Source organism: Condylura cristata, unplaced genomic scaffold, assembly GCF_000260355.1.
Source record: "Condylura cristata isolate star-nosed mole 26May11 unplaced genomic scaffold, ConCri1.0 scaffold00013, whole genome shotgun sequence".
Lineage (NCBI taxonomy): Eukaryota > Metazoa > Chordata > Mammalia > Eulipotyphla > Talpidae > Condylura > Condylura cristata.
This window is the reverse complement of record NW_004567114.1, coordinates 17,070,135-17,092,960: the sequence shown is the minus strand read 5'-3', so window position 1 is coordinate 17,092,960 and position 22,826 is coordinate 17,070,135. Positions and strand designations below refer to the sequence as shown.

The 22,826-nt window shown below is 40.4% G+C and overlaps 1 protein-coding gene across 20 annotated transcripts in view; it reads left to right on the top strand.

Moving 5' to 3' along the window:
• NRXN3 (neurexin 3) overlaps positions 1 to 22,826 on the top strand; it is a 1,505,538-nt gene that overhangs the window by 1,314,911 nt on the left and 167,801 nt on the right. For all 20 annotated transcript variants that reach the window (XR_001145407.1, XR_001145406.1, XM_004681656.2 and 17 more), the window contains one exon: positions 18,085 to 18,256. Coding sequence is in view for 18 of the 20 variants with exons in the window: in XM_004681656.2 (XP_004681713.1) it covers positions 18,085 to 18,256 (172 nt within the window). In the remaining 2 variants the exon portion in view is untranslated. The remainder of the gene's footprint in view (positions 1 to 18,084; positions 18,257 to 22,826) is intronic.

Below are 22,826 nucleotides of genomic sequence, written 5' to 3'. Positions count from 1 at the left end.
AGAAAGAGATAAGTATGAAGTGAAGGATTTCTTGCTTCTATTGAAGATTTTAAAAAGGGTGAAAACAGCCTTTTAAAAATTATCAAAGTAAAAGCTAGAGGAAGAAACAGCCATGTACATTTAAAATAAAATCAACAATGAGTTTAGAGCACCTAGTGACCTCTGGATATGTGTCTTGGGCATTGCAATTTACCAGGCACTTTTACATATATTATTTCAGATGTTCCCATAATATCAGCACTGTTTTTTTTTTAAAGATTTATTTATTTATGCAAAAAGAACTGAGGTACAGGCCAGAGGTGCAGGAGCAGTGAGAGGCTTCACCTGAGATAGTGTGGGGAGTAGAACAGGCAGATCTACAAAGTACACTGCTGAGGGGAGCAGCGTGTGGGTCAGGAGAGTCTGCCGTGCCATGTGGGTCACCTCCACGGCGGGGGATCAAACTCATGCTGAAGTAGCTTTAGCTTCCTAGTGCTGTGCTTTAACCCACTGTGCCACCAGGGAGGGCCCACTATCAGAACTGTTTTTAAGATGAAATCTCTGAAACTCATGAGATTAAATGACTTGTTCTGTTTTATTTGACTCCAATTGTTAAGGGGAAGGATGTCCTAAAATAACTCTGCAGTTTGATGGACTCCAACCCTACTCCAGCTTTCTGGGTTCCACCTCCCTACTCCAGTGATTGGAAAACTACAATTCCCAGCAGCACCAAGGAGATAACTGCAAGGACCTAAGGGCGGAGCTAAGCAGGCATTCTGGGGCTTTGGGGGGATGAATAGAGAGTGGTTTTCCAATTGTTAGCCGGAAAAGTAATGATTCTCTCTCTCTCTGGAGCAACGGCTCTCAGAGGGTGTGACTGGGGGCTAGCAGTGTTAGTTTGTGATTTAGGGCTCCAAGTTAGCCAAGCTGGCAGGATATTCCAGTTACTTTGTATCCCTCTCTCTTTCCCAAGATTGTTCCTTTTCCTTTCCCCTTTTTTAAATAAACCCATTACCCTTTTTTGTGTGTGCCTGCAGAAAGTTACATTTTAAGTGTGGGGGTGAGGCCCAACACAGAGGCAGCCCAAGTTCCTCTGGGCTACCCTATAACACTATCGACTAGTTCAGGGCTAAACCCAGATTAAGTGGGCTCCTGGGTTCCCTGAGATCCAAACCCAAATTCAGAACTCCTGCATCTTTATGGTCTGTTGCCATGATCCAAATTGGACCACCACATTCTATACATATTCAGAGTTAATTTTAAACCCACACATATTGCACAGTCTTCCAATATCACTCTAACTTGAAGGCAGTTTGTTTTCTTCCATAGTGTTTGTTGTCCTCAAAAGGATCAAAATATGTGCAAAAGCTATCTTGAATATTCACTGATCACCCTATCAAACACCTCCATTTCTACTGGGGTGGGTTTCTTGTATTTTCCTTTCCATAAAACAAAACCTTGTAATTCAGTCCAATTTCCATTCTCCCTGATAGCTGCCACCATTCCTTCTATCCTTGGAGCGAAGTACCACTCATCACAGAGAGTACTAGAAAAGTAGAAACACTCTGAAACACTCTGCTCTTGCTCTATATCCTGCTCCCAACACAGTATCTCATACTTGCATGAATTACTAGATTGAGAGTTCTCAACAGGGCAGGGAATTCAGAAAGTTTTGGTAAGAATGCTAGGTATAAAGTTTGGCACGTGATAATGGAAGATTTAGAATATCAAGCTGAGATTGAAATTTGCCCAGCTAGAAACAGTAAAATCCCTAGTCAAATGCTAGCTTTGTAAAACTTTCTATGTCTACAGAAGATTCCACTTTAAAATTCAGAAAACCACTTGTCTTTTTTCCCCCCAACTCCACCAGGACCACCTCCCACCAGTGTCACTTTGCTACAGACTTGTGATATGTAAGACAGGCAGAAAAAACCAAGTGACTCAAGGAAGCCTGTTAAAAGCATTGACTTCTATGATGTCTCAGTTTGTTAACTAAATTGCAGGTTGTATCGCTTGGCCAGAGACAGCTGACAGGCAACTCTGGCTGAACAAATAGCACCTCCAAAATGACACATACACTTTACTTTCATTAGAGGCAGTGGGTATCATTATTGCCTGGCCATCACAGTAAATATGGTGATTATATGCATCCCTTGGGATTTGGAGTTGACAGCATCGTTGGGTTGTGCTAAAGAGTCTTGGTTGTGCACTGACATACATGACAGCAAGCAGATTCTAGACCTCTCAGAAACAAGGGGAAATTCATGATGTAAAGAAAATTCTGTGGTCCACTGAACTATTACCAATTAGGATTGTGGTTTCCTTGTGCCGAAGTAATATTTAATGTTCCTCTCTCGAAGATAATTTTTTTCTGGCAATCCAGTGTCCAAACTTCAAGACTTCAGCCTCATGTTGCCAGGTCTGGTGAGACCACTTCCTTGTCCTCTTCCTGTTCAAATGGCTCTTCTCTCTGTGATGGGCATATCCATGTCCAAGCCATTTTCATCTTTGCAAGGAACTATGGGAAAGGGAAGAAGTATGTGCAGAGAGCCTTATAAATGGCCAGGTCCCAGTTTCACCCATAAGCAGTAAAAGTTGCTGATCCTTTAGCCAGTGTCTGTTTCTCAATTGGCTTGGGATTCAAGATGGAAAGGGCTATGATTTATTGCCCACTCAAACCTTAACGTGGTAGAGTAACAATTCTGTTTTTCTAGCTGTTCTATTGCAATGAACATTTTTGATTTATTTGGCAAGTGTGTTATATAACTAAAATAACTTTTTTTGATATCATGTTCTGCTCAAAATTAAATGGTAGTTCCAGAGCAGTGGCCCACATTAATTTTTTTTCTTGATGGCTATAGCAATACAGACATATGAACTCCTAGAACTAAAAGTGCTTTTGGGTAAGAATTATATGTACCCATCTATACTAAATGATCTGTTCTTATATACTTTCCAGTGATTTATTTGAATCTTCATTATCTTTGCTGGTCTTTTTTAATCCTATTGTTTATTAGCTAAGCATACATTTCCTATTGGTGTCTTTCTGAGTCAAGGTGAAGTAAGCCACCACACTTCAGAGTTCGGAGGGAAATCTATTTTGCTTAAATGGGACTTTCTTATGAGACTGCCTAACAGTGATAAATTTTGTTGTTGAGCTTCAGTTCATGAAAAGTACATTAAAACCTTGAGCTGAGCCATCTTTCTGAAGCAGCAGTTGAGTCATTATAATTTGGCAGGCACTTTAGATGTGTGCACGTGATTTTTATGATCAAGTCTACTTAATTCTTCCCAACCTCTCTAAGGCAAAGTGAACTAGAGCCCTAGGGCATTTTCTCTTCTTTTGCTAGGTACCTGATATATGCTGATGCATCCTCATAGCAAACTTCTGTGATAGATATTGTCTTCCTAAAATTAAAAATGAGAAAACTGAGATTTGAAGAATCCATGCAATTTGGTGAAGAACATATAGTAAATGATGAAGTTAAGATTCAAAGCCAGACCTATCTTGTTGAAAAAACATTTTTTTATAACACTTTTGGGTTAAAATTCTGCAAAGGCAAGACTAATAATATAAGTGACTATAATGGAATGGTACATAAGAATAACAATGTTTTTTTTTCCTTTTATTCTTGAATATCATGGATCTCTCCTATCTTTTGGCTTAGTGAGGTTGTTCATCATATGTTGACAAAGTATTTTCTTTTCCTTTGGCCCTACCATCAAGAGAAAAAAAGTGGGGAGATAGCTACCAATCCTCAACCTTTGCATTTACTAGACAATAGGGAGCAGTAGTGACTGGTAAAGTAGAAAATGTGTACCTTTGTTCCCTAAGCCACTCTAGCCTTTCAGTATATTTTATAAACATTATCCTAGTGTTGCAACCCTTCTCTTTTTCAAAAGAACTTTGAAATCTAACTACTAATAAGAAATATTTGATTTTTAATTGTTTTTTAAAGTTATTTTTTAAAGATGTATTTATTCATGCATATAAGAACTGGGGTACAGGCCAGAGGTGCGGGGGTGTGGGGATTCACCAGAGACAGAGCCAGGAGCAGAGGAGGCAGATTGACTGCAATACACTCTGGAGGGAGCAGCAGGTGGGACAGTAGAGGCTTGCTATACCACGTGAGTCAGCTCCCTGGCCTGGAATGGAACTCTATGGGTAGCTTCATAATGCTGCACTTTACCTCCTTGCATCAATAGGGAGGGCCCTGATTTTTAACTGTTGAAAGCTAATTCACACTTAAAAAGATATTGTGAGTACCTCCCTTAAAATACAAAAAGTAATATACACCTCAGGGCATTATCTACTTTGTGCATTCTCAATTTGTAACTTCTACATTACCAATGAAGCTAATAAGTAGATATTAAATTCAAAAGAAATCAACAAACAATAATCAAAACAAAGCCAATTTACACTACTCTTGTAAGAAATGTGCTCCCCTTGATTGAGTCTTGTCTGTGTTCTGCTGTTCTGAAGCAGATACTTGACTCCTGCTCTTCCCTGGAGTAGAGGGGAAACCTGTGTGATGTGGACACTCGGGTTTTAAGTCTCTGAGTACTTGTGTCTGTGTACCCCCTGGATAGATCTGGTTGTTCGGTATGCAGGGGGCGGTGACAGTCATCCTTTGGCAATTAAGTCAGCAATGCATCTGCTCTCTGCCATGCAAGGTGTCACTGCTTGTATCTAGCTTTCTAAGGGACTTGCCTCTGGGTATTTGTCTACAGAACATTTCCTGAAATCAGTATAAAGTAGAATAGCAAAAAAAAAAAAAAAAAAAAAGTGCACGTATGTTAGAGAGCTTAAGAAGCTGTTTGCCTTTGCTGTATTCCTTCAGATGAAGTTTAGTGGCTAGGTAAGTTACTCTCCTCTAATCTCTTGTCCGTGTCTGCATTCCTTCCTTCCCTTCCTTTAAGCTCCTCCTTTCTTCTGACCTTGATCACTACCTTAAATGACTAACAGGCCTCACTGAGCATGGATATGACAAGGGAGCCACAGTGAGATAACTGCCAACTTCTGGAACATGGCAGCGCCTGGGCGCTATCTTCCCTGAGGGTCTCTGAGCCTGTGGACGGAGGTCAAGTGTAAGCTCAGTACAAACTATTACCTCCTGATCACCTCACACGCTCCTGCTGGAAGAGAGATGCTGACAGCAGAAAGCAGGGGAGTGAGCAACAGGGAGCACTTGGGAAAGAAGGGATTTGATTTATAATTATTTTGAGTCCATGGTTCTCTCAATCCCATAAATGCAGCCGTGCCACCATCAAGAAAACATTTGCCAATGGGTATGGAGAAGCCCTTTGGATTAGAGAGAAAAACATTAAAGTTAACACATGATAAGCCATTAAAAGGCTTTTTCTTTGCATTTCGGGAGTCCTGTGAGTCTACCTTAAATTTCAAAGGCTTCTCTCTAGGCAAAATGAGTGATATTTCAGAAACAAATGAGCTGGTTGATAGCCTTTTTTTTTTATAGCAAATATTTCCTGTTTTTCCCTTTAACAGACTGAATTTCATTTTCATGTCAACAGTCTCAACTTTATAAACCCCTCTTCCTTCTTATTCTTCATTGGCACCTCCTTAAGTAAGTCTTAATGTCACTTTTTTTTTTTTTCCACCTGTGGCCTGGCCTCTCACAAATAGAGTAACATCTTCTGTCCTAAAGGACACATGTGAATTCTCCATAGTATCTTGGGCAGTTTGTCAAGGACTCACCACACATGTTTATTTGGAAATATTACATGTGAGTGTTCTTTATTCCTTTTACCCTTAATTTAGGATACTGTTCCTATTTGTCTCTTGTCCCCATCCATATATCTCTTCTCCATACTTTCACATTACTGTCGCAAACATCTTTTTCTGTCATCATCAACCCAATAACAAAACTGCACAGACAGTCTGTATTACGTGAGAAATGAGAACGCTCATCAATGCCTTTGAACTACAGTGCTATTGTCCTTTTATATTGTGGAGTTCATACTCTTGAGCATGGAATGAGACCAAATATATAAATATATTTTTTTCAATTTTATTTATTTTATTTTTTTACACCATAAACATAATTTTTGCTTTACATCATTCTTCATTTTGTATATTTTTCCAGCTCAGTTGTAATCCCCATGGGCCTCCTATGACCAATTCACCCATGTGCCATCACCACAATCCAGTGCACTCTTCCCACCCCAGTTCTGATCCCATTCCCTTTCCTACCCCCATAAAATGTCTGTGGTTTATAGTTGTTCATTGTTTTCTCTACTCTAGTACATTTCAAATATATTTTTTAGCTTCTGGTAGGCCTACAAAGTACCCTATATAGAGTGTAGGATTCGAAGCTATTGGAGAACTTCTTTAAGTCAGACTTCTGACTTAGATTTGGACAAATAAAAGTATAATTTAAATAAAACACAATATGTGAAGATCTTCAATTATTTGGCAAGTTAGTACAAGTTGAAAATGATTGTAGTGCAGCCCACAGAGGCAGTCCTGCACGTTGATGTTGGCCCTAAAAAGAGCTCTCCCAGGAGGTGGAGCTTGAGTACTATTTTAACCAGAAGTCACCTTACTAAGGAACAAAGCAGAAGGCAGGCAAGTGAAAATGAGTTTTGCCAGAAGCCTGGAATCATAATTAGGAGGTAAAATGGTGTTTATTGGGAACCAGTGGCTCAAGGGGCTGCTAATGGGCTAGAACAGTGTCACTGCAAGGAATTCCCTTGCTCCAGTAAAGAAGCAGAGTGAGCCGAAGGTCTTGGTAACAGGACACTGAAAGTCCTCGCCTCAGGTGTACTGGGTCAGGCCCTTCCAGGTTGCCTGGGCGTGTACCTCCGGGAGCCTGTTCAATAGACCATGTGAGCTAAATTTGCATAGACTACATGAAATAAATAAGTGCCTGTGGTCCCCTGAGATGTAATCATCTACATTTTCCAAAGCACTGTTCTAAAGCAAAATCACAGCAAAAATTGAAAAACAGCAAATGAACCATGGATGGACATGTCACACGCTGCACTAGACTGTTTCTTGCTGAGAAATGCAAAAATGCTTTCATGATTGTGTCAAGTTCTCCACTGAACATTTATAAACCTCCATAATGGAAAAAGACATAGGAAAAAAAAATGTGTTTTCTGCCCTCACAATGCTCAGAATCTGATGTGGAGGGAAGAATTGGTCCATTTAAATACATTAAAACAAATCAACACCAAAAAAGTTGATAATTGTTGAATAGATACTGAAAGGATTACTGGAGGACCTTGTGAATCATGGATGGCTCTGGAAGGACAGGCGTGTAGCACTGTATTCAACGTAGCCTGGCTAGGAAAGCTGAGACCTCTCACAGAGGGAAGCGTCTTCTGCTGGTCAAAAAGGGGAACTACTTCAGTTTTGGAGCTCTGTCCTATCTCTATTCATTGTTGAATCAGTGACCCCAAAGGCCCAATTCTGTATCCTGGAACTCATGTTGACTCTAAAACATCCATAGAATCCCTATGAATGGGATTCCTAATTTTTTCTGTGTCAGCTTGTGATAGATTCATGGTTAGAGAGCATTCTAGGGAAGAAGGTCTACTGCTTCCACAGACTGTTCAGGGGTTGTCCAGGAACTGGACTAAAACTGACTACAGATAACTTTTGATGGCTCCAGAAGAGGCTCAATTCTCCTGAGCTATCATCATTTTATCTAAAAAGGCAAAAAGAAGGTCAGAGAAACTTCTTTTTGGCTAGATTTCATTTTAAGCCTTATTCAGACACATCCACCCACTTATACAGTCACATAAACATTCACACACACTCACACTCACAGTCTCTCACACACACTCACACAATTCTCACACAACACTGTGTGTCCCTTAGGTTTTTGGATGAAGTCATTAGCATGTGCATAGCAAGAATAAAGGAGGAGAGGAGGAAAACATGTGCCTTTAAATGCCATGATATAGATATGTCTTCATACTCTGCATGGATTTATTAAAAATTCCACAGATAGGCCCTCCCTGGTGGCGCAGCGAGTTAAAGCACAGCACTGAGAAGCTAAAGTCACTTCCGCATGAGGTCGATTCCTGCCTGGCCCAGAGGTGACCACATGGCGCTGCAGACCGCTCCTGACCCGCCCGCTGCTCCCCTCAGCAGTGTACTTCGTCGATCTGCCTGTTCTACTCCCCACTCTGTCTCTGGTGAAGCCTCTCGCCACCCCTGTGCCTCTGGCTTGTACCCCAGTTCTGTATGCACAAATAAATAAATCTTTAAAAAAAATTCCACAGATAATCAGTGTGTCTAGAGCTGTGGCTGGCTACTGGAGAACACGCAGGGCATACAGTATAAAGTGGAATGACGACTTCCTCATTTTTCAGGGGTTTTCCCCCACATTTGGCTGAAATTGACTTACTATAATTTGATAAGGATACTAAATTCAGGTAAATTGAAGTGTGTGGAGATGTCTCCTGTGAATATTCTATCAACAGAGCATGTGTCTTTGACATAAATACTAATGTTAGTGTGTTGAATGTCTTTCAAAGGCATGAGTCAGCGCCTCATGACTCCTCTTGGGGTCACCTTTACTAATCCTGCAAATAAAATTTTACTCCCCCTGACTTCCCCACTCCCCTCCCACCATTGCTCTTGTTACGGTGGTTGGGATAGGTCAGACGCAAATTTTTGAGTCAGAAATACTGATATGACCCAAGAGAGAATGTTACAGAGTGATAGTTGACAAAGAGGAGGACCATAAAATATCACCTGGATGAAATACTTAGCTGCAACACTATCTCCAGGACACACACACACAGCAGCCCTCTCTGCAGACAGGCACTGCTGATATATTGGAGTCTGCTGGCCATTTTGTTTACGATAACTAGGGAAGGAAAAATGAGCCCCTATTTCAGTGTGTTCTTCCCAAGATGATGACACAGTAGATTCTCCTTGCAGGTAAACCGAGAGAGCTCAGTTAATCACCATTTATCACTCAAAGGACTCAAGTATCTTTCAGATGCATTGGAGCCCTGGAGACTGAAATATTCATTGAGTTGCAATGCTATTCTCTTCTCTCATTCCAGCTAGTGTAATAAACAGAAGTCCCAGCATCAGAGTGATATGTGCTGGCTTTTAGAATCCCAAGTCTTTAACATGTACATGGTTCAATCCATGGAACTAGATCAATTTTCAGAAGGAAATGTCATATCATTATAATTTTAATAACTTTACAGCTTCCCTCCATCTCCTACATTACTAGACTATTTCTAGTTACCATCTTTTGCCAGAAGCCTCTAATTTATTTCTGTATCTGCAGCTCCCTGCCTTCAAACAGTGTTATATTGAATTGATTTTAGTATCTAAACCACCCTTAATGGAAACTAAGATAGAGTTTTTATAATATTTTGTTTTATCTTATTAGAAATATGCTCTGGGGCCCTCCCTAGTGGTGCAATGAGTTAGGATGCAGCACTGCAAACTAGTTGCAGCCACTTCAGTGTGAGTTCTATCCCCAGCCCCGGAGGTGACCCACATGGCTGGCAAACCTCTCCTAACCCGCTCGCTGCTCCCCTCAGAAGTGTACTTCCTCAGTCTGCTCCCCACTCTGTCTCTGGTGAAGCCTCTTACTGCCCCTGCACCTCTGGCTTGTACCCCAGTTCTGTATGAATAAACAAATAAAGCTTGAAAAAGAAAAAAAAAGAAGAAATGTGCTCTGTTCATCAGGTAATAGTTGACTGAGTAGGTACAAACATACATTTTTTATTTTCCTAGTCATATTTAAGTTATCCCCACCACTTAACATTTAAACATAAACTGTTGATCAAACAGTGAGAAAAAAAAACATAACTAACCTTATATTGCAGGGATCAGAAAACCTTTCTATAAAATGTTAGAGAGTAAATATGTTATATATATAGATCACATGATTTGTGTTGCTATTTCTCACCTCTCTTGTTATAATGTAAAAGAGGCCAAAGACAAATATGTAAATGATTGAACACACAGTGGTGTCCCAATAAAACTTTATTTCCAAAAACAGGCAACAGCCAGATTAGAGCCACAATTTCTTATCTCTCCAAAAAACCAATCTGCTTCTCAACTTTTCCGTATCCATTCTCCAAAGTCTTCACCACAACAGCAATAAATATAATCCCATAGCATTTTCTGATAACTGCAAGCGCCGAAGCTATCAGTTCTGAAGTATATGTATCCATATTTTTGTTTTCTTTTAAAGATTTATTTATGTATTCATATAGGACTGAGGATTAAGCCAGAGGAGCAGGGATAGTGAGAGGATTCACCAGAGACAGATTGGAAAGCATAACAGCAGATTGATGAAGTACACTGCTGAGGGGAGCAGCGGGCGAGACAGGAGAGGTCTGCTATACCATGTGGGTCAGCTCCCTGGTTGGGGATCACACTTGTGCTTCTGCAGCTGTGGCCAACTTCAGAGTGCTGTGATTTAACCTGTTGCGTCACCAGGGAGGGCCCCATCTTTTTGTTTTCAACTAGAAAATGGTATGGCATTTAGACTGAGGATTAATGTAGGGTAGTGACTGTGAATTTTGTACTTCTCAGACCAAGAACTCTTGGATGATGTTTATTGTCCACACAGGCCTATTCACCTTGAAAACATATTATAAGTGTGTCACTGGAAAGATAAGTAAATAGTACATCATTTTGGATAACCATTAAAGGCATCCTTTCAACTATAGAACAGGTCGTGAAAGGTGATTGGCTATTTATTGGCCGCTCTTCCATGAGAGAGCTGATATTCATCTTTGGGCTTGAATAGCTGAAAATAAGAAGTTTCTCTTCTGCAGCCCACTCAGACCTGACCTTACAGCTCTGTGGAAGTGGACTAAAATCAGCTAGTCTGTAGAGAAGGTCCAGGGACTAAATTGAAATTTGGACTATCTGCTGATGTTGTTAAACCTGGGGACATGTACTGAGACAGTTTTTTTATGGACTAGCAGCAATAAGTTGAAAGAGTATGGGGGTTACTCATAGGGGGAATAACACAGGACATGTATTGCAGATCTGCTACTTTCTGAATGAGCGTACATTTCAGTTTGCATCTGTAAAATGTTTGCTTGAATCAAACACAATGTAGAGTAGGGGGAGTCTCAGAATAACCCTTACATTCACACTGATTGCCCTGTGCTCTGAGGACCTGATCACAATTTTAATGAAATACGTGACAGTTCACCCATGTATACATAGGCTTGCACTCATGTACACACGTATGTGTGCACTCATGTACAAGCATACACACCTCAGGAAGACATTGTAGGGCTAGATTGGACTACATGTGTAAATCTTTGTAGAAAAGTTTCTGTCAAGCTTTATGGATTCTTGTTAAGGGACTGAAGAGTGATACTGCCTAGTGGAGAATTTTTCAAGAGTGGAACTTTTGATATTATGGATCAGTTATTTTTTTGTGGATATTGTCAGATATTGAGCAACATCCCTGGCTTATATTCACTGAATGCCGTGAGCCCAGTTGTGACAACCTGAAATGCCTCCAGATATTGTCAAATATTCTTGAGCAGGAAAAAAAATCATCCCTACTTGAAATTAGTGTCCTGGAAAACCAAGACATTAATGTAAGGAAGTGCTTCCCAGACTTTAGCAAACATCTGAATCACCTGGAGGACTTGAGAAGTATAGATTGTTGGGCTTCAGCATTTCCGAGTCAAAGTGTGGTGTTAGACCCGAGAATTCTCATTTCTTACAAGTTTGCAGCAGAAGCTGATGCTTCTGGTCCCAGGAGGACACTGTATAAGTGCATAAGTAAGACAAAGTTTTCTGAGAGAATTCTAGTGAGTTAAAATGTGCTTCCTAATTTTGAGGTTGATGATGCTGATACTGAGAGCACATGACTGACAGGGTCTTCATGAAGACCATCAGGTAGTTCCCTTGCAGCTGCAGTGGAGTTTCAAGGGGAAGCAAGGAGTTTACTTGAGCTGTTCTCTCTGTACTGGGCTTCATGAGCCCTGCCCTGCCAGTTGTCACCTGAATAAACTGTGAGACTGCTCTAGGTCTTGGCACAACCCTGGAGCTTCTACAGAAACATGCTTTAATTCTTGCTTCATTGTCAGGCTTACCACCAAAGCCTGTCATGAGGTAGCGTGACACTGGTGTCTGTGCATGAGATGTCCGCGTTCAGAGCAGACATGAGGGACATGATGACGAAAATGGCAGTTTGCAGCCAGTGGCCCTCAGCACCCTGACTCTGACTTGCATCTTATTTACTTGCTCCAGTCGTCTTATTCTTCCTGACCCCCAACTCCGGGTCAGTTCTCCTGTTATCCTAAGCTGTCATCCCTGCTCCTTCACTCTCCATTTTTTTCTGTGTTTGGAGTTAGAGATGGAGCTATCTTGAGCTATTTATCAGTCTTATCTTTCTTGGCCTTCTGTTAGTATTTCAGACTGTGAGTCTAATCCACTTTAATTGATTGAGCTCTTGCAACTGATATCAGCCAACACCAGCAAAACACACTGTAGTCAAAGGGAGAGAACGATGCAATTTTGCTGGGTGGGTACAAAGGTCATTGAAATCTGTACAGATTTAGGAAAATAGAATTAGTTTCCAAGCCATTTAATGTGAATTTTCTAATGACAATCTATACAGATGCTAGAGTTGGTGATCTTGAATGGGAAAGTCACTCCAGGAGCAGCCTCTAAGCTGTGCCAAGGCCCCTAGTTCAACCATCACAATAGATTTCTCACCCACTTATCTCCACCATCTTCACCATTATCACTGTCTTCATCTTTCCATCATCCTTGTGGAGTACTTAGGACTCCACAAGACTTTATTTATTTCTCTTATGTATCATTTCACACAAGGATAATTAGTATGGTTATCTTTCTATTACTCTTATTTTATACAGATAGGTTCAGATTTGAATAGCTGAGGGACCTGGTTAAGATCACCTGAACAGAAAAATGCAAAACTTTGAAACAGCCTAAGTTTTCTGATTCTACATCTTAAAGCCTTCTGGAACCCAGAAAAGACTTAGCCTTCCCCTCAGCCTTTCCTGACACACACACTCATCCTTCAGAAAGGGGAGCTACATAATTGTCATGGATTGAGTGAAAGTTCAAATATTTTCCAAGCCCCATAACTGGGGTGTTGTCAGCTGGGTGAGTCCCGATGGTTTTATTCTCTATCTAACACTTCTTGAGGAAAAGACCTGATCCCTTACACATGACTTTTAAATATGTCAATTGTGCATCACACACATTTGCTGCTTATAAGCTAATGATTGTCCTGGATCTAGAAGTAGGAAACCATAACATAGAAAGAATGGGCTGATGATCTTCATTAAAAGACTCTAATAGCGATGAATAAAGTTATAACCTACAACACTAGGAGTCTGAAGTGCAGGAGAACTAAAAAGTGTAGTGAACAGTGTCACTGCTTATTTTATGTACATGACCTTGACATTGAAGCGGGTTGTAAGACTGGTAGTATCTGCATCCAAAAGGGACCACCTCCATGTTGTTTTTGTTATATAATTGCCTAGCCCTGACCTCTAGCCTCAGTGGGAAGCCTGATTCTAAAATTCTCTGGGACACCTACAACTTAAAATATTGAGAACTGTTTCCTTTGTAAATCTCGTTGGCTACAATTGTCAAATATAATTTTCTAAAAGAGCAGATGGTGCAGTCTGCCTTCCCTGGGGGAGTGAATAAAGAGATCACCTTTAGGGAGAGCTTCACTCCTGAGGATTTTTCTCACTCCTGTGCATTTCTGCTCCTGAAATCTGACCATGGTGTTGGTAACATCTTTTGGGTCAATTCCATATCAGTGACTATAATTGTGGTTGACAGAAGATCAGAAAACTGGAGCCAGACTAATCTGAGCAATCAAGTGGGCTTATAAGCAGTCATTATTGATGAAGAATACGTTACTGGCTATGTAAAGACAGCTGTTTTCTGCACCATTGAGTATTTTTCTGAATGCACTTGAGTGTAGGCGTTACTTGTCTTCTGATTTACCACTTGTCTTTCACTTAATATCAAGGAAGAACATGGCTTGTAGAGATTGCCTTGGTAGCAACATTAGTGGTGATGGGTGCAGAGTTGTTAAGTTTATAATTGTGACCCTTTTGCAGCTATGCTTTTCTTTTCTTGACGAGACTTATAAAAGGCACCAAGGTATATGGAACAGGAACTGCTACCAACTGGGATAGGAAATCAACCTCGTAAATGTTTTTTTACTGTTGTTTTTAATAAAATTGACCTTTAGTTTTATGGCCTTTCTTTTTTTCAGATTTATTTATTTACTTATGCATAGAGTAACTGAAATATGGAAGTAGGAGGATTCACCAGAGAGAGAATGGGGAGCAGAACAGGCAGATCACTGAAATATGCTGCTGAGGGGAGCTGCAGATGAGACAGGAGAGGTCTGCTGCACCATGTGGGTCAACATACTGGCCAGTGGTGGACCTCTATCTGCAATGGTGATAGTGCTGAGACTTAACCCTTAAGCCACCAGCGAGTCCCCTGTTTTCACAATCTTTCTTGATGAAAATGTCATTAAACCAACCAGTCCTTAGTTCATGCCACAGCTTTCAACTATACTAGCAATGAAAATAAAGGGACAAGATGAGTGACAATTACTGAGGCTCTAGCCTCAACCCCCTGTTAGGTCTTCACACATAGGTGTTCCCCTTAAATCTTCACAATAAGCTTCAGAGGTAGAAATTTGATTCTTGCTGCCTACACATCCCTTTATAGAAGATCCATCAGTAGTGCCATAACCTGCCCAAAGTGATACATTTTCAGAGTCAGAGGTATTCTGACTGGAGCAGAACCTTGCTATGCTAAAACTCACATCTATCTTATTAAACCATTTAATTTCTCCAGCAATCACAAAACATTATATAGCTAAATTATTGGAGATTTCTGGGCCACCCTGGTGGCACAAGGGGTTAAAGTGCAACACTATGAAGCTCTCTGCAGCCACTGAAGTATAAGATGACCCACATGGTGCAGCTGGCCTCTCCGGTCTCACCCAGTGCTCCTCTCAGCAGTGTATTTCAGTCAGTCTGCCTATTCTGCTCTTCACTCTGTCTTTGCTGAATCCTCTCACCCCAGCACCTCTGGCTGTACCCAAGTTCTTGTATGCATAAATAAATAAATCTTTAAAAAATGATTGAAAATTTCCTTCTTACCTCATTTATCCCTTAGATTTGTACAGTAGTTCATTATTTATAAAGTACTATACATTAATCATAATATTTCAGTTAGCATAGCCCCATGAAGTATGTAAAACTGGTATCATGTCTACATATATATTATCAAGAAAGAGGTTCAGTAAGGTAACTTTTCCAGTATCAGCAAGGCTGACTCCAACCCTCTGCCTTTTATTCGTCACCCTTCTCTTCTCTGAACACGAGCCAGCATTTTTGTCTTTTGGTTTTCATAGCAGAATGGATTCAAGCTGGGCAACTGTATGACTATTTGCCACAAGACTCCTAATAAAGTTAGAAAAAGCAGTTGGCCACAGATTATAATGTCATTGTGGTCCCATAACAAATGACAAGGAGCTTGCATTAATGAAACCTTATTACTACAAGTAAAGAGACCACATCTGAGGTCTAACACAACCACAATCACCACTATGGGAAATACCTGGTTAAGGGTCTCCACTGATACTGGCTGCATGCTAGCAGGATTAAAAAGATCTCTCACAGAAATAGTGATTGCACTGGCAAATGTGTGGTGCCCAAGATAAGGACCAAATATTTATACTGGCAGAGATTAAATCTTTCCTTTTCCCTAAATCTATTATAGATCTTGCAGAAAATCTGCCCAAGAATATATCTCACTGATGAGCCAACTTCACTGAGCCAGAAATGTACTTTGCCACTGCTATTGTTGAAAAACTGCAAGATGCTGGCTTAAAGGTCTCCTCTTTCCCCAAAAAACTCTTCTCCATCCATGATTAATTAGTGACTCAGAGGTGAATTGAATCACCAGCATTCTTTCTGTGCATCCAGGATTTATGTAGTGGTTTCTCATTGAAGAACAGTAGTGCAATAAACAGCCCGCATTGGTGGACGGGGGTTGGGGGGGTGAGCAGAGTAATGGAATCTGAAGTCATGGTTTCTTACCTCCTCCAGCCCTTTCATTCTGCTAAGTAGGTTATTACTCAGGTTATTATAGTCTTGCTTATTTTGGAATGAGGGTGATAGCTAACAATGCGAACACATACACCCCTCTTAGAAATGAATACCACCTTTCTAAACAACAGAAAGCTTATTTTCATGTCTGAATTCCTAGAGAGTCAAGGAGAAAGAAGAAAAATGAGTCATCATATGGGCATGAACATTCTCAAAAGAACCCTTAATCAGGTTCATTTACTTATGTGTCATGCCTTCATACTAAGCACTTTATTTAATGCTAGAGACGTGGAGATGGAAAAAAGCAAAAACAAAACTGAGAATGTAGTGTCACGACAAAGGTTCATGAATTCATGTGGGAAGACATCAGAACTACTGTCCGCAGAGTACAAGGCAGAGGAATTGCAAACCTAGTTCCACCTCTGGGCTGTGTGGCCAGGGCACACGGGAGCGACAATAACCACCTGGGTCTCGACACCTCTCTGTATTGGTGAAAACCTTTGTTCATCAGCCTAGATTCCAACCTTCTAAAATCAAGATTCCTGTGTGTTTGTCTGTTTTTGTTTACTGGGCACCATCTGTATTCACACACTACAGTACAGTTGTCAAATTGAAGAAAGCCTTTCTTTTGGAAAAATAAGCGAAGTATACCAAATTATACGGAAACCAGGGCCTGAAATCTTTCCCCAAAAGCCTTAATCTATGGACCATAAGCATAGCAATTGTTTAATAAATATTATGTTTGTGTACTCAATTGATATATGAACAAATTCATGAATGAGCCCAATTAGTAAGTTTGAGTTTCAGTGGAATATTACCTACATCTCAGTTTGTATGGGTCCTGGACTTCTTTTTCTATATCCTTCTCCTTTTCTCCACCTCATTCTTATTTCTCTTACTGCTTCTTGAATAAGGAAATAGAGGTTAAAAGATTATGTGAATAACCATTTTGTGTCAGACTTTGGGAATTTCTGAATTACAACTAAATTTTATTATCCTTGCCTATCCAACTTACTTTTAGCCAATGAGTCATTAAGCATAGAAATAGACAAAAGGGACTTCTCCTGACTCCCCACCTCCTGTCCAGAATGCTGAGATAGCTCATAGCTGGCTAGTCAGTAAATTTCATTGCACTCATTGTAAATACTCATTCTAACACTCAGTCATAAAAGTATAAGTGATGTAGTAGGATTGTTATGTAAGTCTCAATGTTTCTGGACACTTCCAAGGATGTTGATGATGTCACAACCTCCACTATGATATTCCATAATCACCCCTTTACCCTTCTTCTGGAATCTATAACTTCCATAGTCTTTGTAGCATCAGGGTATTGTCCTCAGCTGTGTGAAATAAAACTCTAGCACTAGAATATTGCTAGAGTTTGGTAGTAACTCTTTGTATTAACTTTAGGAATAGGGCTGCAGGTGGAGGAAGGTGGAAGTCATCTGATTCTGAAATCCCCACTTCATTTTTCCTGCCTCTATGTGTCTTAAACCTACAGAAAAATATCAGCAGGAGTTGGTCAGCAATGCTAGTTCCTCTTCTACTGGGTTCTAATCATCTGGCCTCCTCCTTGTGTTAGCTATGCCTGCCAAAAAATGTGCAAGAGGCTCTATTTCCTCTTTAACTGAAAATATGAATTATGAAACACTGTAGGGTCCAGTGTGTTATTAGCCTCTTCTAGGAAACAGGCCTAATTCATCTATAGAAATAAGCATATCAGTGTCACTCCATGCATTAGGTTGTTCTCTGGTTCTAACTTTGATATCTGTTGTGAGCAATTGAGTGATGTAATCTGTACAATGCAACCTGTAAGAGCAATTTGGGTGGCTTTATATCCTTGGTTTTTATGTTCAGGATGAAAGCCCATGGAGAAATGCAGGTTGCTATTATTAACTGCATGCTGACAGCTCCCTCTGGGTGCTACAAACTTATTGTTAGTTGGAGAATCAACTTGAAAGAGAAAACTTTGTGGTTGGTGATAACTTTGCCTTTTGTGTTTCCTTATGACAGGAACAGGGGAAAATTGGAGTAGTCTTCAATATTGGCACAGTTGACATCTCCATCAAAGAGGAGAGAACCCCTGTGAATGACGGTAAATACCACGTGGTGCGATTCACCAGGAATGGAGGCAACGCTACCCTTCAGGTGGACAATTGGCCCGTGAATGAGCATTACCCAACAGGTACATGTTTCAGTCTCAATGACCCAACTCTCTTTATCTGTCTCATTCTTACTTCCAGTGGTGATTTTCACATGACTGTCACTCAATCATACACACTACTTCCAAGCACACATTCAAGTTATTTTTGCATGAGAAGATACATTTTTACAAGATTTCTTATGATTTGGTCCAGTGTAGGGAGCTTCTGGAGACTTAGTAACTATGCGCTGAGCATTTTCTTTTTTTGTCCACCTGGTGCATACTGCCTGACTGGCTCATGCCAAACACAATAAGTACTGGTTTTCCAGGGCTCTGAAACTGATCAGTTTTGGAGGGGAGAAACACCATCTCCCTTGGGCACTCTGCTCAGTAATAACAGACCAATGCACTTGAGGTCTGGGATTTATGCTGCCACTTCAAAAGGAGTGGCTGAAAGCACAGATGGTCAGAGATGGCAGAAAGACTGGTAAAGTATCATCTGCATGTTGAAACATACAAATTAAGGTAACAATGAGGGTAAAGAAAGGGTGGGATTTCACCCATTGGGTTGACTTTGCCTATCCGTTCTTTGTTCACTTATACTAAGCCTGCCTTGATGTTCAGAAATGTTTCCTAGTAGGCACTTTAAAAGCAAGCTTGCTGGCATGGGAGGAAGAAGGGTTTTTCATGGGTTTAAATTTTATAGTCAGGGAACATTTGCCAATAGACTCCCAGAGCCAGGTGACTGAATCAAGGGCAAAAACAGGAAAGGTTGCCTTCTTTAAAAAGACCATTCAAATAATCCCTAAGCTTTAACCTTCCACTTCTCCCATGAAAACAGTCTTAAACCCTGACCATAAAAGTAGCAGGAATTCAGAGGGGGAATACTTCAGCACAGGGCTTCAGTTCTATAATAGTGTTATCACCCGGTGGATGCAAAAGGACAGCTCAGAATATCGAACTCCTCACTAATGCGGGTAAGAGATGATGTCGCTTTCTTCTGCACTCCAAATTCCCCATAATTTTCTCAATGTTATTTTCTCAGTTCCTCTGTAGTGAAGTGAGCATAGGGATGAAGAAATCAGAAACATATTTTTGCAAACATAGTTCCTGTCTAGGGAAAAATCATCAGGCTTGAGGGAGAGGGAAATACATAGAGTAAATTTGCCTATCTGTGGCTCAAGAATTTCAAATGACTTGAAAACTGATTGTTTTTATGTCCAACTCACAATAATTTTCTTTAAAATCTAAACAGAACTTCTTGCACTCTGCCTTTCTCCTCATAGTAACAGTATTCCTGAATCTGGTGTAAGAATTATGGGAATATCCCCAAGGTATTGAAGCAAAAAGGTCCATGTATACATATCTGTATACATGGCTCTGTACAAGCCTTTTCTGGGTGTCTCTTGTATAATCTTAGCATTTCTTGCATTAACTCATAAAAACTGATCACACTCATTTATTGTTCACCCCTTGAAGAGAGTCAGAGTGTTAATTGCTACTATGAATTACTATCATCATCCAAATTCACTAGACACTAACAGACCTGATTTTTAAATGTTTCTTGCTTAAACCCTAAGTGATAGGAAGGGAGGGGGGATCAAAATAGCCTGAGATCTTAAAAGTTGTTCATAGGAAAAATAATATTCTCCCCCTGCATGTTATCCTTGACCCCACCAGTGCTGCTGTATTGTTTGTGTGTTTCTATCTGGTATATCAAAGACTTCTAAATTGATGTTAGCCTTGAGCCAATGCCAAATCCACGGGCTTGCCGCCTGCAATGAGAAGGCTTTTTAATGGTCATTTTAAAGCCGCAGATATGGAACAAGACCAGTGACCCTTGCTGAGTGCCTATCTTTTTGTATCTTTAGTTCCAAATTATGGGTTGCTTCCTATGTTTTCAAAACAGAACAAACCTTTCTTTAATGGCATCTCTTCCCAGTGAAAACTGTTATTACTAGTAACTGTTGGTAACTGTTATTTAGTAATAATATGTGTTATTATTACAGGACATGATAATATAGCAGTTAAAAGTATGAGCTTTAGAATCAACAGGCTGCAGCTGGGATCTGGGTGTCTCTAAGCAAGCTGCATCAAGACCTTGAAATACCCTAAGCATTGCAATGTGCAATGCCTCTCTGACCTGCAATTCACAATGCAAAAACATTCAACCATAAAATTGGTGTAAGAATTTCTACACTAATTTCAATTTTTTCTTCTTTATAGTCACTGTGTTACTTTGAAAAACATACCAGATTCTTTCTTACCCCCTCATTTTTTTTTCAGCTTTCTTTGCTTTCTTGGTTCTGAGTTACTATTTGTTCTTCCTATTTGGTCATCCTGTTTTGAACTTTAGGCATGTTATTTAACCTCTCAGTTCTGCTTCCTACTCTGTGAAATGGGGTCATGATAATACTTATTTCCTGGGACTAACGTGAAGATTAACGTAATGCAGTCAATTAAGTTAGTGTAAGTGAATATTAGCTAAGAGGGTCCCCAAGTATATGTACGGCATTTTTTCCAGTTGTGTATTTGTTAAGGGGAAGGATGTCCTAAAGAAACTCTGCAGAGTTTTGTGGACTCCACTCCTTAAACCAGCTTTCTGGACTCTACCCACTACTCCAGTGATTGGAAACTACAACTCCCAGCAGCATCAGGGAGAGAACTGCGAGGACCCAGGGGTGGAGCTAAGCAGGCATTCTGGGACTTTGTAGGGTAAATAGAAAGCCATTATCCAACAGCGTGCTCTGGCTCGGGCAACAGTTCTCAGGACCGCGTGACTGGGGGCTATCAGTTAGTTTGTTACTAGAGCTCCAAATCAGCCGAGCCAGTAAGATATTCTAGTTACCTCATATCTCTCTTTCCCTGGGTTGTTCCTTTCCCTTTCCCCTTTTTGTATATAAATCCATTATTGACCCTTTTGTGTATGCCTGCAGTACAACTAAATTTTAGGCACATCGGTGAAGACCCACAGATAGGTAACCCAGTTCACACTGGGGTGCCCTATAACATACTCACATATACAAATTATTTCATTTTGACTATCAAATGCATATTGGGTAGGAAAGATTTAAAATTTTAAAAAGATACAGGAAGACGTTGCATCTTTTCTAAGGTCACATACTGAAAGAGGTACATAACCAAGACCAGGTTCTTTTGTTCTCAGTGGGATACAATTCCCAATATTTCCACAGAAAATTGGGGCAGGGTTTTCCTGGTGGCATAAGGGGTTAAGTCTCAGCACGATGAAACTGTCCACAACCACTGGAATGCCAGTTTGATTTCCCAGCCAGGGAGCTGACCAATATGGCACAGCAGATCTCTCCTGTCTCGCAGTGTATTTCAGTAGTCCCACCTGTTCTCCACACTCTGTCTCTGGTGAATCCTCTTACCCCCTCACCTCTGGCCTCTACTCCAGTTCTTGTATGCATAAATAGATAAATTTAAAGAAAAATAAAATTGGGGAATAGTTTGAAAAATTCATAGTGTTATCTTAGATTTAAACCTTCATTTGTAAGTGGTGTACTATAAAATTCAATATCCATAACCACACAAAGATGGTTGTTGTAAGTTGCAAGGTTAAAATTCTTTTTTAAAGAAGCAGAAGTTCTGTTAGCTGTTCTGAAAGACTCATTGCGATGAGTTTACGTTTTCCGTCTGGTGTAATGGGAAGCTGCTTCCATGCAGCCCTTATAAGAATCCCGAGTATTTAAACACCATCACCCAGCTTCCATTCCAGTTTTCTATCCCTCTCTTCCAAGACTTCCTGGGAGTGGCTCTCCTTTTGAGTTTTGGATACCTACAGACATAACTGTTCCCCACTCTCTTGTGTTCATGAAAAGATCATGTAACTAAACTTTAAGCATCATTACTGCAACCTGGCAGTGATTATTTTAAACTATGAGCTCAAATATCCCTGTATCTGGACATCCAAGGAAAAAAGTCACCTGGTTAGGAAGTCTTGACACAGTTTCTGCAAAAATATTGCCTCCTTTCCCTAACCATTCTGCTTTACAGGCAATAAAAAGTACAGAAATCATCAAGAGCAGTTCAGTTGAGCTACTTGGCTGTGGCTAAACATGGAAGAAATAGAGAGTAGCTGTTGTGGAGTATGCCCTGAAATAATCTTATTCTGAGAACATGTGCTCAGGGAACTATCCCAGCTCACCAGGTCTTTATATATTAGAATCATCTCATGCACACTTGCAGGACTTTATGTAGCTCCACTTAAACATCCCACTGTGAAATATTTAGAAACCTGCTGGGCTAGGGTGTGTCACCGTGGTGCTTTGTGAATCAGGAGGGATCCAAAATGAAAATAGTTCTATAGCCATCAAATCTTATATCGCTTAATTCTGAGAGAGAGAACTCAAAAGCAACTTCTTTCTTTGAATCTGAAAATAGAAAAGCTAAGAAACAGGAGAGGGAAATAAAAGAAGGATCAGCCCAGAGCTATCACCCAGGCACTGACAAATGTGCTTTATAAAGCCTCTGATTGCTGTCTTGACACAATGCGATGGTGGGGACAAGGGAGAGAAGGTGAAAGGTGATATCTGAGTGTGAGGAATTAATTTTAGCCCCAGCTCTGGGTCCCCTCAGAGGTTAGGTTGAC